The following is a 15,056-nucleotide window of genomic DNA, read 5'->3' on the forward strand; positions in this document are numbered from 1 at the left end:
AAGTGTGTACACACAGATCCCTAGAAACAAGGTGGTGTGACACACCGTATAGGTCCACACAGGGATGGACTACCGTTGCTCAGCAGGCAGAGCGGGGAGGAAGGGGCGATCATGGGCGGTCATGGCTCAGAGCACATAGTACTGGGGTTTTTGCAGGAAGGCGAGGCTGGGCAAAGTGAAAATTTTAGGATTGGCTAGCTTGAATAATTCTGGGAGTGTTGGCGTATAGGGGTTGTGTCATCAAGATGTCTGTTTCCTGCCCTGGGGCTGTTTAGCACAGGGCGATGGATGTTGGCTTGGTGTATAAGAGTTTGATGAAGAAGATGGATGGATGTGAGGTCTAGACTGATTGTTGTGGATGTCGAGGGCACGTTTGTAAGCGAGCCCTCCGTTAGCTCTAGGAACTAGCTAGCCATGGGAGGGGACAGTCTATAGGATCAAGTCTCCAAATGCTAGAGCCTCAGAATACAGAAAATAAGCAAATGTAGTCAGTACATGAAGGATGTTGTCTGTCCGCTCACATGCTTACTGGCCACTTGTCTGTCTTCTGTGGAGAAATGTCTATTCAAGTGCTTTGTCCATTTTCTAATTGGATTTTTTGTCTTTTTGTTGTTGAGTTGTAGGAATTTGTTGATATATTCTGGATATTAAACTCTTGTCAGATAAATGTTTTCCAAATATTTTATTTCATTCTGTGCATTGTCTTTCCACTTATAATGTCCTGTGATGTACAAAAGTTTTTCATTTTGATGAGGTCCAATTAATCTCTTTTTCTTTGGTCTTTTGTGCTTTTGGTTTCCTGTTTAGGAATCATTCCCAAATCCAGTGTCATGAAGAGTCACACTCTTGTAAGAGTTTTGTGGCCTAGCTCTTACACTTAAATGTCGATCCATGTTGAGTTAATATTTATAAGTGGTGTAAGGTAGAGGGGTCCAATTCATTCTTTTGCCTGTGCAAATACATTTGTCCCAGCACCATCTATTGAAGAGACTAGTCTTTACCCATTGAATGAACTTGGCACCCTTTTTGAAAATCAGTTGGCCATAGATACATGGATTTATTTCTGAACTCAATTCTGTTCCATTGGTCTGTATGTATGTGTCTGTCTGTCTGTATATGCATCTATTTGTGTCAATACCACAATGTTTTGTTGACTGTAAATTTGTAGTAAGTTTTGAAATCAGGAAGTGTGAGTCCTCCCATTTTGTTCATTTTCAAGATTTGGCTACTGAGGGGTCCTTTCAATTCATTGTGGGTTTGAGGAATGGCTTTTGCCATTTTTGAAAGCGTCCTTGAAATTTTGATAAAGATTGTGTTGAATGTGTAGATTTTGCTTTGTGCCGTATTGACATTTTAATAACGTTAAGTCTTCCTGTTTCTAACCAGGGTATGTCTTTCTATTTATTTAGGTCTAATTTCTTGGAGCAATGTTTTTTAATTGTCAGTGACAAGTCTTATACCTTCTTGGTTAAATTTATTCCCAGATAGTTTATTATTTTAGATGCTATTTGAAATACAATTGCTTTTTTAAAAAAATTTTATTGGGGAATATTGGAGAACAGTGTGTTTCTCCAGGGCCCATCAGCTCCAAGTCGTTGTCCAGTCTAGTTGTGGTGGCTCCAAGTCCAACAAGGTTGCTGTTTTCAATCTTTAGTTGCAGGGGCTGCAGCCCACCATCCCATGCGGAAATTGAACCGGCAACCTTGTTGTTGAGAGCTCGCGCTCTAACCAACTGAGCCACCCAGCCGCCCCTACAATTGCTTTTTAAGTTTCTTTTTATGATTATTCATTGTTGGTGTATAGACACACAACTGATTCTTGTGTGTTGATCTTGTACCCTGTAATTTTGCTGAATTGTTTATTAGTGCTAATAGCTTTTTTGTGGAATCTTTGAGTGTTTCTTCTTATGTAGATTCATGTCATCCATGAATAGAGACAGTTTTACTTCTGTCATTCCAATTTGAATTATTTTTATTTCTTTTTCTTTGTCTAATTGCTCTGACTAGAATTTAAAATATAGTGTTGAACAGCAGTGGTGAAAGCAGACATCTTTGTCTCATTCCTGATCTTGGGGGGAAAGATGTTCAGTCTTTCACCATTGTGTATGATGTCAGTTGGGTTTTTTATACATGCCTTTCTTTGTGTTGAGGAGCTGATAGTTTTAAACATTTTTGTTAAATGTTTATTTTCAGTTCAAATGTATTATTGAATTTTACATGAGCGCTAATGAGGAAACATAATATGAAAATGGTGATAAGACAATCAGGGGTTTCAAACCTAATACAATTAGGAAAAAGATCACTCTTGTTAAAACTGGTGACTTAGGCTAGACTTCAGGTTTGAAGAAAAAGAATAAATTTAATATATGCAGAAAATACTGAAAATAATTGTTAAAGAGCTTATCAAGGATTACAAATGTCACGTATATTCAAGGTTCTTTAGTGTTAGCGTCTCTCCACCCTCCTCTGCCATGCATCAGAGCGATTGATATTTAGCTTTTGAACATTAGACTTTTGTACTTTCGGGATGGATTGCAGACAAGTAGAGAGTACTTCCTGTAAATACATAGCTGGACCAAAAATTACTTCTAGTAGCACTTAATATCACATTGTTGTTCTTTTAAAGATTTGATGTTGTTATAAACATTTTTTAAACATCTTTCATATATATATTAAAGTTCTAGGGCATATTTTCTTCTGGATGCAAGGTATCCTGTTGTCTGTAATTCATGTTTAGGAGTAAGTGGCATCAAAGGCAGTCAGATTACAAGCAGAGACTTGTGTAAAAATGCTTTTGTCCCCTCGTCCCGAGGAGGGAAGTTTTGCTCTTTTGCTGCCTAAGTAGCAGTCTGAAAACCAGCCAACTTCCCCTCTGACTTCAGGCAAAGGGGACATTTTTGGGTTTGTACATGTAGATGTGAAAACTGGAAAACCCAAGATACTTCCTCTTCCTTGCAGATGTCATTGAAGCAAAGGGGTGGGAAATAAAGTAAGTAATGGCCGTTATCTATAACAGTGATATAATAGATAGCAAGTACCCTCAATGATTACAGTCTCTTTTGGAAAAATATTTTAAAAGGTATTTTGTGGTTATAATTTTGCTTTCATATCCTTGCAGATTTATAGTATGACGTTGAGATTGTCTGCCTTATTTGAAGAAAAAATGAAGAAAATCTCCTCCGATTTTAAAATTGGTCAAAAATTCAATGAAAAACTTCGAAGGAGCCAGAGGTTCCAGAGACGGCAAAGTTGTAACCATGTCAACCAGGCCAACAGAAATGTCAGGTGAATTGGTTATTGCAGCTTTGTATGCAGTTCTGTAAAATTTCAGATTGTGAAAACATGTTTGCCTTTATTCTAAAAATTCTTAATCATTTTAGAGTACAGCATATTCAGAAAAGTATAGTCCTTTTTTTGGCTTGAAAGCTGTCTGTATTTAGAGCTGTGGCATTGATCTGTAATTACATTAATTTATAAGCATTTAATGAAAAGCATCAATTGAAAAAACTTTATAAAAGATAATTTAAAGTATCAGTTTTTTATAAGCTTTTTTAATTCAGAAAGTAAAGTGATTATTATGTATGGCCATTGAGCATTTGATTGTGTATGGGAAAATGTCCATTAGGAATAATGTATTATATTTTTACTGAAAACTAGTGGTGAAGAAGAAATATAAAATGCAGGGTTTATTCTCTTTTATCAGCAATTTAATACTAATTTATATTCTGTCTTCTTTGACTATGTAACTTATATTAATACCAAATTTACAGGTTTTTTAAAGCATTGGAATGTGAAAATTGAGTTATTCAATGTTAGTTTGTTTCCATTTGCAGTTTGAGTGTGTACTATGCTCTTGATGGGTTTCTTCATGGTGGTTCTGGGGATTAACACTATGCATCTCAGTTCAAAACAACCTACTTTGGAGTAATACGATTTAATTTCTATAGATAAAAGAATTTTATTATAGTTTAGTTCCCTTTGCCTCCTTGTTTGTGCTGTACTGTCGTACATATTACATCTTTATGTTTTATGCAGTTGTCTCAAATCATTTAAGAAAGCAAATACTGTTGTTTAATTTATCTACGTAATTACCTTTCCCAGTGGTCTTTATTTCTTTTTATGGATTTGACTTAATCTCTGGTGTCATTTTTCAGCCTGAAGTCCTTTAGTACCGTGTTTCCCCGAAAATAAGACCTGGCCCGACAATCAGCTCTAATGCGCCTTTTGGAGTAAAAATTAATTTTAATATAAGACCAGGTCTTATCTAACATAATAATACTGGGTCTTAAATTAATTTTTGCTCCAAAAGACGCATTAGAGATTATTGGCTAGGTCTTATTTTCGGGGAAACACTGTACCCCAGCTTTTGTTGTTAGCGTATAGTAGCAGATCTGGAGTCTGATGTTTTCCTTCATTGGTGGAGGTTGCTGCTGGCTTTGTTTTATCAATTAACTAGACCAGTTTCTGTAGTCTGTCTTCCCTGCAGTGTTTACTCGCTGAAGTCTGCTCCTTTTATAAAATTTAAAAAAAAAATTGGGGAGGGGGTCTGGTCCAGTGGCTCAGGTGGTTGGAGCACTGTGCTCCTAACGCCGAGGTCACCAGTTCGATTCCCACATGGGCCACTGAGCTGTGCCCTCTACAGCTAAGATTGTGAACAAGGGCTCTCCCTGGAGCTGGGCTGCCGTGAGCAGCCAGAGGTGGGCGTGAGCAGCCGGAGGTCCGCGTGAGCTGCCGAGGGCTGCTGTGTGCTGCCATGGGCTACTGTGTGCCGCCGAGAGTGACCGGTGGCTAGCGTGAGTGGCCGGCAGCCGGCAAGAGCTGCCTTGAGCTTCTGTGCACTAGTGGCCAACCGATGATTGGTGACCGTCGGTCTCAGTGGGGCTGGGGGGAGCGCAGGGCTCATAATACCAGCATGGGCCAGGGAGCTGTGTCCTACACAACTAGACTGAGAAACAACGGTTTGAACTGGAGTTGGGGTGGGGGGAGACGGAAGAAGGAAAAAAAAATTTTTTTTTTTGACCCTGTTTCTCTAGATGTCTTTGCTGGCTCAGCATAGTTCAGTGGTCAGCAACTTGTCCTTAAACACTTTTAAGTAAGGCTTCCACTGTTTCTGAAGTGGTCTCTGTGTGAGGTAAGCAGGCCTCACCCTTTGCTTCTATTTTATCAGACATACGAGTCTCAAGGTCGGCCAAGAATGACTAATAAATAATAATTGGGTTCTCTCTAGTCTTTCTTGAATATGTATGGAACTCCCTCTAGCCCCAGGAAGATGTTTCAAAGATTCTAAGATGGTCTCAATCCCTAAATCTTCCTTTTAGATTTCTGGCTGAACTCTTTCTTGCTGTAACCATTGTATTTCCAGCAATATTATCAGTGGCCTTGAGCATGCATCTTTCCTGTGGGGCTCCCATATCAGGGCACCTCCCTCCACCTGCTAATCCCTGTCCTCAGGGTGGCAGGCCACAGTATTGACTGCGGGGAGCCTCAAGTTAAAATGCCAAAGACACCACAGGTTTTATTTAGATTCAGACTTTTTTCTTGAATAACACTTTTTAATTTGTCATATGCCTTTAATTACTTTCCAGAGTTCTGAAATGATTGTTTTGGATTATTTTGTCAGCCTTATTTTTGCTTTTTGGGTGAGATGATTTGCTGAGGTCCTCATTGCATCCCTGTTCCCCATGTTTAGAATAACAGAGCCTCATTGGAATAGATAAACATACTCAATAGGTAAAAGACCTGTTCAGCTGCTTTGCAACCTGTGATTCAAGAACGTGTGTGACACAGTCCTACGTGAGTCGTCCCTACCCCACCGCCGTTTTCTAACTTTTCATTTTGAAATAATTTCAAAATTACAGAAAAGTTGAAAAATAATTCAAAGAACTGTATACTCTGTTTGGATACACCAGTTGCTCACTTTATGCCACATTTGCTTTTTTTTTTTTTTTGCTTTATCATTCTGTTAACAGTTTTTTCTTTTAAATCAGTCAAAAGAATATTTTTGATGTCATTCTCTTCCATAAATACTTGGTGTAGATTTGGCTAAGAACAAGGTTCTAACCACACCCAATTTGTACTTCTGTAGTTGACTCAGTAATGTCAAGGCAAAATTATTTCTTTTCCTAATCTAGATCATGCATTGCATTTAGTTGGTATGTCTCTTTCTTTAGTCTCTTTTAATCTGGAATTTTGATTTTCAACCTTGTCTTTTTTTTTTTTTATTGGGGAACAGTGTGTTTCTCCAGACCCATCAGTCGTTGTCCTTCAATCTAATTGTGGAGGGCACAGCTCAGCTCCAAGTCCAGTCACTGTTCGCTGTTTTCTATCTTACTTGCAGGGGGCACAGACCACCATCCCATGCAGGAATTGAACTGGCAACCCTGTTGTTAAGAGCTTGTGCTCTAACCAACTGCGTCATCCGGCTGCCCAACCTTTGTCTTCTTGATTGACATTTCTTAACACTGTGGATCATTTATTTTATAAAATGACCCTCAGTTTGGGTTTCTCTGTTATTGTATAAGATTTTAACTATTTTTGTTTGTTTTTTAAAACTACTTTCTCTTTGAACCAAGAGTCTTAACAGTTCAGAGGAACATAGAAAAAAAAGGGAGTCTTCACCCTTATATTACCAGCTTGTCTGCTGTTAAAAATTAAGTTTTTGATAAGTTTAATTAAGCATATGATTATTTTTTGTGTGTTTACTGGTCTGCCCTCAAGTTGATATTAATGGAAGTTAAAATATTGACATAACAAGCTTGAATTTTTTTGATTATGATAAATGATTACTGGTTTAAAGAATTGTGGTTATCTTTTAGCTCAAATGTCTTAGATACTCCTAAAAAGCCAGTTTATCTTTTTATTTTTAAGGAAAATAGGATTATCTCAAAAGGAGTATTACCCAGATCTTTAATGTAAATACAAAGATTATCTTGTTTTAAATTGCCACTATTTTCCACCATAATCCATGGCTCAGGGGCCAGACATGGTGAACTGGGACTTAGATGTGAATAGTTGCCTCTCTGTCCTTTCTGTTTAGGGTTTGTTGATTTCTCCTCTTAATTTTATACTGTGTTTAGAAACAAATAGACTAGAGAGAAAGTTCGTCATATTGAGACTCAGATTCATAACGTGAACAAATGCCTGTATCACTACATAAGCGTTGGCTCCCCTTAGCATTTAATCCAAAGAACCTAAGGTTTTCAGTATGGTTTTCTGTAACTCTGTTACTTGGATCATTTGTTCATTACTCCAGTTTGGAATAAAACAATTTCAAATTTTGAGTAAAAGGATATTAACAGTAATCCATACCAGCAAAAGATGTTAATAATGAATATGTTAATGTTTTGATCTAAACTTATTCTCAGATTAAGTAATAATACATTTTTATTTAGGCATTTTGTTTTGTTAAATATTGTTTCTTTTGTTTATATCTTTGACCAGAAATGTCAAACAGAAGCGTTTAAAATCTCAGACGAGAGTAATTCCTGAGTTGGTAGGTTCCCCTACCCAGTCTACCTCAAGTCGGGCAGCTTATTCTGCAAGCCGCAGGAGGAGTGCGAGTGTCTCTTCGGGTGGTACTTCTGGTGACTCTTCAGATTCAACAGGATCATTAGAAAGAACGAGGAGAAATAGGCCCATCACTGTGACCAATGGTTCTCCGTTATCTGGTGAGACGTAGTAGAACATTGTTCTTCAACTGTTGAGTGCTCACATGTGTACCACTGCTGGTCAACGTGGGTCTAGAAGAAGGCCCACCTGAGCATGGCCTTTACACGCAAGGAATTTACACTTCAACATAAGGGACGAAAGCAACAAGCACGGACTGTTCGAATATGTTTGATAAGTACTGTTCTTAGCAAACGGTACAGCCACATTTTGTGCAAATTTGAATCCTCTATATTTTAAATAATACATAAATGTCAACTTTATGTGCAAAATGACATTTTTATATTTTTTCAAAATTAAAAAAATGGCATGGTAATGATGTAAGTTTAAAGCTGATGACCTAGTAAATTTTACCCTCTTTAGAATGTTACTGTCATTTGGTGGTGTGGTGACAATCAGATCCTTCGTTAGCACTGTGCGAATGAGGCTGTGGTGTTTATGTTTTTCGGTATTGCTCTGCGTGCTTTTGGTGACGTACGAGGACAGTATAATAATTACTGCTGTAATTTAAAGTAATAGAACCAACAGGTAGAGTGCAGCCACGTTTGCGAGACGAGCAAGCCAATCAAGTTGGGATTACTTGATTGCATCTCTTGTTGAGGAAGGGAGTCACGTGATGAATTCTGTCTCAGGAAGAGGGTCAATTTGGCAGTGATGTGCAGGGAAGGGGAAGAATCTGGACAGTCAATGTGCTGGTTAGTGGAATAGAGTAGGAACAGTCAAAGCGGACCAAGGAAGAAGCACAGTTGGGTGACTGATATCTTTCTATCACAGCCACTTCCTTCACTAACATGGAGTTGGGTTGTGTTATGGAGTAAAATTTTGTCTTTTAGCAGTATGTTCCCACTCATTCTGATGACGTTTTCATTCTGTGATAGTCATGTAAGAAGTGAGTCTGAAGGAAGGAGCAGGAAATGTGGGTATCCTGTCTTGTGCTCATACTGGGGCATGCGCTCATTTATGGGGACTAGTGGGAGCAGGGACCTGTACTATTTAACTTACTTATCTCACTTTTCCACTTGTTTTTTTTGCACGTAGAAATGACCTTCTGTGAGCTGAAAGCATGTGTGGTACTATGCTGTTAGGAAGGGCTACTAGAGAGACACTTCAAAGTATGTCTACTGAAATGCTAGCCTTGAAATAAATGGTAGTGCCTTTTCTTTAGGAAACGTGTTTCATATAACAGATGAGAGTGGATAGTGGAGCTAATTAAATTTTTAAGTGGAGGTTTGTTTATTAAATACATAAACTGTATTGTCTGAATCCAAACTAGGATTGATATGTTACTTTCAGAAATAAGAGAACTTAATTCAGAATGCTGATTACGTACCTTTTAGTACCAAAATTTTTTTCAGCTCTTCTTTGGAACAACTTTTAAAAATATACTCTAAAGTATTTTGAGAGTCTGATTGAAGTCTTCTGTTATGAAATAACTGCCTATGTGTGTAAAGATAGGAGAATATATGTGACGAACTGTTGTTTTATTTTTCTTAGACAGTGAAATGGAAGATTCCTTAGGTACCTCTTCGTCATCTTCAGCTTCACATAGTTCCGAGGAAAGCAAAGAGAGTTCAAGAGCTCGTGAACCCTCCTTACGTGGTAGGCTGGCGAGAAGCAGCAATCTCAGGGTGACCAGAACCAGAGCTGCTCAGAGAAAAACTGGTGAGAGACTCTCAGTGGTGCTTTGGAGGAATGTATACCCAGAGAATCCAAGAGCTAAACGTCGAATGGTTTATTGACTTAATGCATTTACATATGATTAAATGTCCTTTAGGCTTTTCTTTAAAAAAATTGAGGTGTAATTGACATATAACATTATATTAGTTTCAGGTGTACAGCATAATGATTTGATATTTGTATACATTGAGAAATGACCGCAAGTCTAGTTATCATCCATCACCATATATACAGTTTTAAAACTTTAGTTTTTTTTCTTGTGATGAGGACTTTTAAGATCTTCTCGCTTAGCAGTTTTCAAATATGCAATACAGTATTACTTTTAGTCACCATGTCATATATTACACCCCCACAATTTATTTATTATGTAACTAGAAGTTGGTACCGTTACCATTTGACCACTTCATCCAATTCCTCCCCCCCCCCCCGGGGGGAGGCAATCTATTCTCTGTAGGTATGAGCTTGGTTTTGTTATTTTGTTTTTTGGATTACATATGTAAGTGAGATCATACGATATTTGTTTTTCCCTTACTTATTTTACTTAGCATAATGCCCTCAAGGTCCCTCCGTGTTGTTGCAAATGGCAAGATTCCATTCCTATGACTAATGAGTAATAGTCCATTGTATATACACTCCACGACTTACTCATCCATTTATCTATTGGTAGACACTTCACTTGTTTCTGTATCTTGACTATTGTAACTAATGCTGCACTGAGCATGGGCGTGCATAGATCTTTTGGAATTAATTGTTTTGGGTTTTTTCCGGATAAATACCCAAAAGTGGAATAGCTGGATTATAAGGTAATTCTATTTTTAAATTTTTGCAGAACCTCCATACTGTTTTCCATAGTGGCTGCACCAATTTACATTCCCACCAACATGTACGAGGGTTCCCTTTTCTCCACATCCTTGCCAGCATTTGTTATTTCTTGTCTTTTTGATAATAGCCATTCTAACAGGTGTGGAGTGGTATCTCATTGTGGTTTTGATTTGCGTTTTCCTAATGATTAGTGATGTTGAGCATCTTTTCCTATACATGTTGGCCATTTGTATATCTTATTTGGAAAAATTTCTATTTGGAGCCTCTGCCCATTTTTCAATTGGATTGGTTTCATGCTATTCAGTTGTATGAGTTCGTTATATATTTTGGGTATTATTAACCCTTATTGGATATATGATTTGCAAATATTTTCTCCCATTCAGTAGGTTATGTTTTCATTTTGTCGATGATTTCCTTTGCTGTGCAGAAGCTTTGTAGTTTGATAATTTAGTCCCACTTGTTTATTTTTGCTTCTGTTGCCTTTGCTTTTGGAGTCAGATCCAGAAACTCATCACCAAGGCCGATGTAAAGGGGCTTGCCCCCTCTGCTTGTAGGAGTTTTATGATTTCAGGTCTCACATTCAAATCTTTAATCCATTTTGAGTTATGATTTTTGTGTGGGGTGTAAGCTAATAGTCTAGTTTGTTCTTTCGCATATGGCTGTTCAATTTTCCCAGCACCATTTTTTGAGGAATCTGTCCCTTCCCCATTGTATATTCTTTCCTTCTTTCTCATAAATTAATTGACCACATATGTGCAGGTTTATTTCTTGGCTGTCTATTCTATTCCATCCTTTAGGCGTTTTACATTTAGAAAGGGAATGATTTTGGCAGTAAAAAATAAGGAACATCAGTACTAAAATAATAAAGTCGTTAAAAACATGTTGAAATAAAGAAGACCTTTCTAATCTTACTGTTACTTTATTTCTAGGTCCAGTTTCTTTAGAAAATGGATGTGGCAGAAAAGCCACTCGAAAGAGAGTCTATTTAAGTGATTCTGATAACAATTCATTGGAGACTGGCGAAAAGCGAAAAGCCAGAGCTGGAAATAACAGGAAAGTTCTACGAAAGTGTGCTGCTGTGGCTGCCAATAAGATAAAGCTAATGAGTGACGCAGAGGAGAATTCTAGCTCTGAAAGTGTTTGTTCTGGCCGTAAGCTGCCTCACCGGAATGCTTCTGCTGTAGCTAGAAAAAAGTTACTACATAATTCTGAAGATGATCAGAGCTTAAAATCAGAAATTGAAGAAGAGGAGCTAAAAGACCAAAATCAACCATCACCAGTGTCCAATTCTCATGCTGCCCAGAACGCTGACAGTGACTCTGAAAATGGAGTTTCGGAGTCAGAAAGTGATTTGCAGGTAGTCCGGAAAGGTTGGCATGCTAATGGTTACAAGTCCCACACTCCAACTTCTAAAACAAAATTTCTTAAAATAGAGTCTTCTGAAGATGACTCTAAAAGTCATGGTTCGGATAATGGACATCACAGAACTGCTGGCCCATCAACATCTGGGCAGAAACAGCAGGCAGAAAGCATCTCAGAGGAAGAGGAGGAAGCAGATTCTGAACCGAGAAAGTGTGCTGGTAGGAAATACAACACAGGTCGCAAGAATGCAACTTTCCTTAAAAAAGCAAAGATCTTCAGTGATTCAGAGGACTCTGAATCCGAAGAAGGTAGAGAAGATGGTAAATGTCACAGAATGGAAACCAGCCCGATTTCAGGAAATTTGAAGTGTGACCCTGTTGCCGGGTCTCAGTGTTTCTCAGATCACGTATCTGAAACTGATTTTGATTCAGATGATGACAACACAAAAGAAAAAGCCAACAGTTTTATGAAAGGTAATTCAAAACGTTTCACTGATTTATTCTCATTTTCTTTCTTTCCTTACAGCATGCATCGGTTTTCTTTCCCGTGAAATTTCTTGCCAGATGTCCCTCTCCATGCCGTGCCTTGTCCATTAGTCTTTCTGTGTGTCCTTCCTATTCCTGTGTGCGTGCGTAACTATTGGTTCAGTAGCACATTTAGTTTTATTCACGTAACAGGCAGTCTTGGCCTTAACTATTGCTGTTAAAGATTTCATTTTTTGTGTTGGGGATGGGGATATAGTGTTGGCTGTGGGTTTAAGAAAAGCAGGGGGCAAGCACATTTTGAAACGGTGGTAATAATAGTTTGAGAAGAGGCAAGAAAATGGTAGAACTGCTTGAAAGGAGTGTGGTAGGTAATAACAACAGCAGCTAACAGAACAGTTACTGAGCTGTTTCTGTGTATCAGGAAGTTTTTCTAAATGCTTTATTAATCAGTTTAGTCTTCGTATCTTTTAAGAGGTAGGTACTATTACTATTATTGTCCATTTTACTGACAACCCTGGAGCATGGAGAGGTGAAATAACTTGCTTAATTAAGATTGTAGTCCTGGTAAATGGGGATTGATGCAAAGTACTAAGGAGCAGGAGGCAAAGTAGGTGATGTGATGGGAGCTTGTGAAGTTCAGGAGAGTTTCAGGGAGGCTGAGAGTAAGTGGTTAGTTCCCATACCTTAGTGCGGTGGTAAAGAGAGCTTAGTCTGTATCCGTGTGAATAAAGTCTTTTAGTGTCAGGTGTTTTGTGTATGTAGATAGGACGGCATGGGATGGCACTGATGGGAGTGTGTTATACTGTGAATGGTGCTGAGGCCAAAAAAGTCAGTGCTCCAAAGTATTAAGAGCCCGTCCCATTCACTGCCATCCTCCTTCCAGGTTAATAAGAATTAAGAGTTCTGGGTGGAGTTGTTTAAAGTACTGAGCATTTAATTCCTTTAGATCTACTCTTCTATTAAAGATTAAAAGAATACTCTTAATTTTTAGATTCTGCATCACAAGACCATGGACACAGCAGAAAATTTCCCAGGAAAAGGGTCTGTTCCAGTGACTCAGACAGCAAGTCCAAGGAGGTTAAGAAGTCATCAAAAGCCAAAACGGGTCTCCTAAGGATTCCTCGAAGATGTGCAGCCGCTGCGGCCAGTAAGACAAAGCTCAGGAGCGCTGTGGGAGAGGTTAGTTTAGGAAATGTGTGTACTAGAAGCAAAACTGGAAGGAAGAAGCCCCTCCGTTCTGCATGTCCTGCAGCTGAGAAGAATGTGAGTGATTCTGAGGGAGCTGTAAATTGTGAAGTGCCAGGTGAACAGGACGCCTGTGGAGGGGAGCCCCCCGGCGCTGAGTCAGAGGGCAGTACCAAGAGCGGGAAGCAGGAAGTGCCCCAGTGTCCGAGTGGGGACTCAGACTCTGAAGGTGCGTCGGATTCCGCGCCCCAGAGCAGACCTACCAGGCAGACCAGTAAGCACAGAACAAATGTTGCACCTTTGAGAACGAAGAATTCCTTGATTGGGTCTTCAGAGGAAGATTCAAAAAGCCATATTCCAGGGGGTGATGAGATTGGTAGAAAATTTTCTTCTGAGTCAACTTTGGCACAAAAAGCTACTGCAGAGCAGAACTTTGAGGAGGAGCTGAATTACGGGCTACGCAGGTGGAATGGCAGAAGACTCAGGACCTATGGGAAGGCTCCTTTCAGTAAGACGACAGTGATGGAGGACTCGCAGGAAGCGGCCAAGACGGAAAGGAAGAGGAAGAGGCTGCACCCTGAATTGGAAAATGTGAAAATTTCAGAAACAACGGGGGATTCAAAGTGTGGACCTGACACTAGTCCTAAATCTGATTCAGATTTGGGATCTGTAACTGAGTCAGATGTTGACTCTGCTGATGAGACAAAAACCAAAAAGAGGAAAATGAAAGGAAAAGCAAAAGTAGTTAGAAAAGGTAAAACTTTTCCAGCTAACATACCTAAAACTGTGAGGCGACAAAGACAAAGCAAGCGCCCCAGGTTAAATGTGGATGATAATGACTGGGAGGATTTGGACTATGCAAAATCTAAGCGAGTTCTTCGCCGGTCCAAAATAAAAACGAGAAATCAGGGTCGAAGGACCGTGAGATACCATGATGGGGATGATGACAGAAGCTTAGAAAATGTGTTAGATTTTGATGATCGCACCTTATGACCTTGAGGGAAACCAGTTCATTTAAAGAGGAAGTGGACTGGAATTGATGGTGAAAGTTGGCTATTGAAATTATTTTTTTGTCCTACAATTCAGGGAATATATTTATATTTTTCTATGAAAAGTTATGAATGTGACTAAATCATGACTGTTATTTTTGTTTGCACTTGCTTGCCCTTGTAGCAGCATTCAGCACAGGTGCCAAAATATGCTTCATTTTGGGGGCAGATCTACTTTGACAGTATTTAACTACAGAGAGCAAGAGTCTGAAATGTGTTTAACACTAGACACCCTGGTTGTGAAACCAGTGAGCATTACCTTCCTGGTAGCAAGTGCCATGCGGCTGCTTTCTGAATTCATGAAGAGGTGGTAGTTTCTAAGCCCTGTCCTATTGTAGTGGAACAATTTCACATGACCTATGTTTACAGACTTGTCATAAATATTATGTGCATACTGACATTACAATCATGGGAAGTGTAACCATGATTAGTAGGCAAGGTACCTACCACTTTTTATTTTTCTTTCCCTGGCTACTTGAGTAGAATGCATTATACAAGATTTGGTCATTTTCATTACGATTGTTTCCAGTTTTCTTTCCAAATGCTATTGGGTCTGTGTCTCTCTGTCTCTCTGTCTCTCTCTCTCTCTCTGTCTCTCTCTCTCTCGCTCTCTCTGTGTGTGTCTCTCTCTGTCTCTCTCTCTGTCTCTCTCTCTCTAAGGAAAATATCATCACTTTTATTTTATAAACTTGAATTTATAGAGTGCTGGTAAATTATTTTTCTTAATGTTTTGATTGTACATTTTAAACCTCTAAGGCCAGACCATAGTCCTAGCATTTTTCTTTAAAATTGTGCACTAACAAAATGCTATA

General features: G+C 38.8%; 1 protein-coding gene across 4 annotated transcripts in view; it reads left to right on the plus strand.

Annotated features, from left to right (window-relative positions):
- The window catches only part of BRWD1 (bromodomain and WD repeat domain containing 1), a 104,828-nt gene that overhangs the window by 77,996 nt on the left and 11,776 nt on the right, over positions 1 to 15,056 (plus strand). For all 4 annotated transcript variants that reach the window (XM_074325217.1, XM_074325220.1, XM_074325227.1 and 1 more), the window contains exons 37-41: positions 3,118 to 3,284; positions 7,440 to 7,666; positions 9,159 to 9,326; positions 11,093 to 11,998; positions 13,002 to 13,949. In XM_074325217.1, coding sequence (XP_074181318.1) covers positions 3,118 to 3,284; positions 7,440 to 7,666; positions 9,159 to 9,326; positions 11,093 to 11,998; positions 13,002 to 13,949 — 2,416 coding nt within the window. The remainder of the gene's footprint in view (positions 1 to 3,117; positions 3,285 to 7,439; positions 7,667 to 9,158; positions 9,327 to 11,092; positions 11,999 to 13,001; positions 13,950 to 15,056) is intronic.

Source organism: Rhinolophus sinicus, linkage group LG01 (assembly GCF_036562045.2).
Source record: "Rhinolophus sinicus isolate RSC01 linkage group LG01, ASM3656204v1, whole genome shotgun sequence".
Lineage (NCBI taxonomy): Eukaryota > Metazoa > Chordata > Mammalia > Chiroptera > Rhinolophidae > Rhinolophus > Rhinolophus sinicus.